The following is a 1362-nucleotide window of genomic DNA, read 5'->3' on the forward strand; positions in this document are numbered from 1 at the left end:
GAATATTTGTTTGTGTTTCGGATTTGTACAAATTATGCCTACCCCTACGTGCGACCCCACCATGCAAACAAGAGCCTAGGTCCTACAAGAAGTGTCCTTCTCAGCACGCCAGAGGCACATACATGAACTAAGGCGAAGGACCGGAAGAAAATTAACCTTTTTTTGTCATTTAATTTGAAGTGTACAAGTTCATTTCCCTATCCCTCTTTACCCACAAAGTTTTTCTATAAATTCAGAATCCTGCATCCCTAAATTCATCACTACTCAAATAACTTTATAGTTATTGATAGACAAACAAAAACAAAAAGGCTTAGAGAAATTAAATTAAGAGAGATGGAAGCTACTCACTATATCCATAGCCATTTTCTTACTGTTTTTCTTATTTTAGTTGCCTTGATCACGTCTTCTAATTACTTGGACCCAGTTTCAGCGGCAAGGCCAGCTTCGGGAGAAACAAATACGGAGTTTATAAAAACATCTTGTAAGTCTACAACTTATCCAAACCTTTGTTTCAGTTCATTATCAAGACGTTCAACTGCTATTGGAGTTTCCCCTCAACTTCTAGCCAATGAATCCCTCACTATCTGTCTCGAAACAGCCCAATCAACATCCGCTATGATGTTGAAGTTGGCGCATGGCCAAGGCATGACCTCGAGAGAGGTCGGTGCCATGCGCGACTGCGTCGAGGAATTAAGTGACGCAGTCGATGAATTGAGGAAATCTTTGGGGGAAATGAAGGAGCTAAAGGGAAAAGATTTTGACCTTAAAATGAATGATATACAAACTTGGGTTAGTGCTGCCTTGACGGATGAGGATACATGCACTGAGGGGTTTGGGGGAAAAGTCATGAATGGGAAAGTTAAGACTGTTGTGAGGGGAAAGATTCTTGAAGTTGCACATTTGACGAGTAATTCCTTGGCTTTGATCAATAGCCTTGCTGCTCTTCACGGCTAAAGTTAAACGACAATTTTATATATATATACTATACGGCGTTAATCTTTTTTATAGAAAAAATGTACTTATCAGTCCATGCTTAGTTGATTGCTGTAATAGATAAGATATCTGTTTCAGATGAATTTCTTAAATGAAAATGTTCCATGCATATGCATATCTGTAAAAAGTTACTCCAATTTCCTGAATGATACACGGTGCATCAAGAGTATATCTTTGAAGATCTATTACTCCACATTTTCCACTTTACGTGACACAATTATTCCTACAATTTAAATATCTTAATTTGATTAAGTACGAAATTTAAGAAAATAGGAGAGACTTTTAAATCTTGTGGTTTTAAATTAAAGATGTACATAATGTATCAAAATATTTTGGGAATTTTGTAATCTTAAACAAGCCATGTAGAAT

The 1362-nt window shown here is 36.8% G+C and overlaps 1 protein-coding gene across 1 annotated transcript; it reads left to right on the forward strand.

Annotated features, from left to right (window-relative positions):
- The first annotated feature begins 217 nt into the window (after window positions 1–217).
- LOC132058352 (21 kDa protein-like) lies at window positions 218–1162 on the forward strand. The gene has a single exon (XM_059450887.1). The coding sequence runs from the start codon at window positions 334–336 to the stop codon at window positions 952–954; it is 621 nt and encodes a 206-aa protein (XP_059306870.1). The 5' UTR covers window positions 218–333; the 3' UTR covers window positions 955–1162.
- Window positions 1163–1362: the final 200 nt, after the last annotated feature.

Source organism: Lycium ferocissimum, chromosome 5, assembly GCF_029784015.1.
Source record: "Lycium ferocissimum isolate CSIRO_LF1 chromosome 5, AGI_CSIRO_Lferr_CH_V1, whole genome shotgun sequence".
Taxonomy (NCBI): Eukaryota; Viridiplantae; Streptophyta; class Magnoliopsida; order Solanales; family Solanaceae; genus Lycium; species Lycium ferocissimum.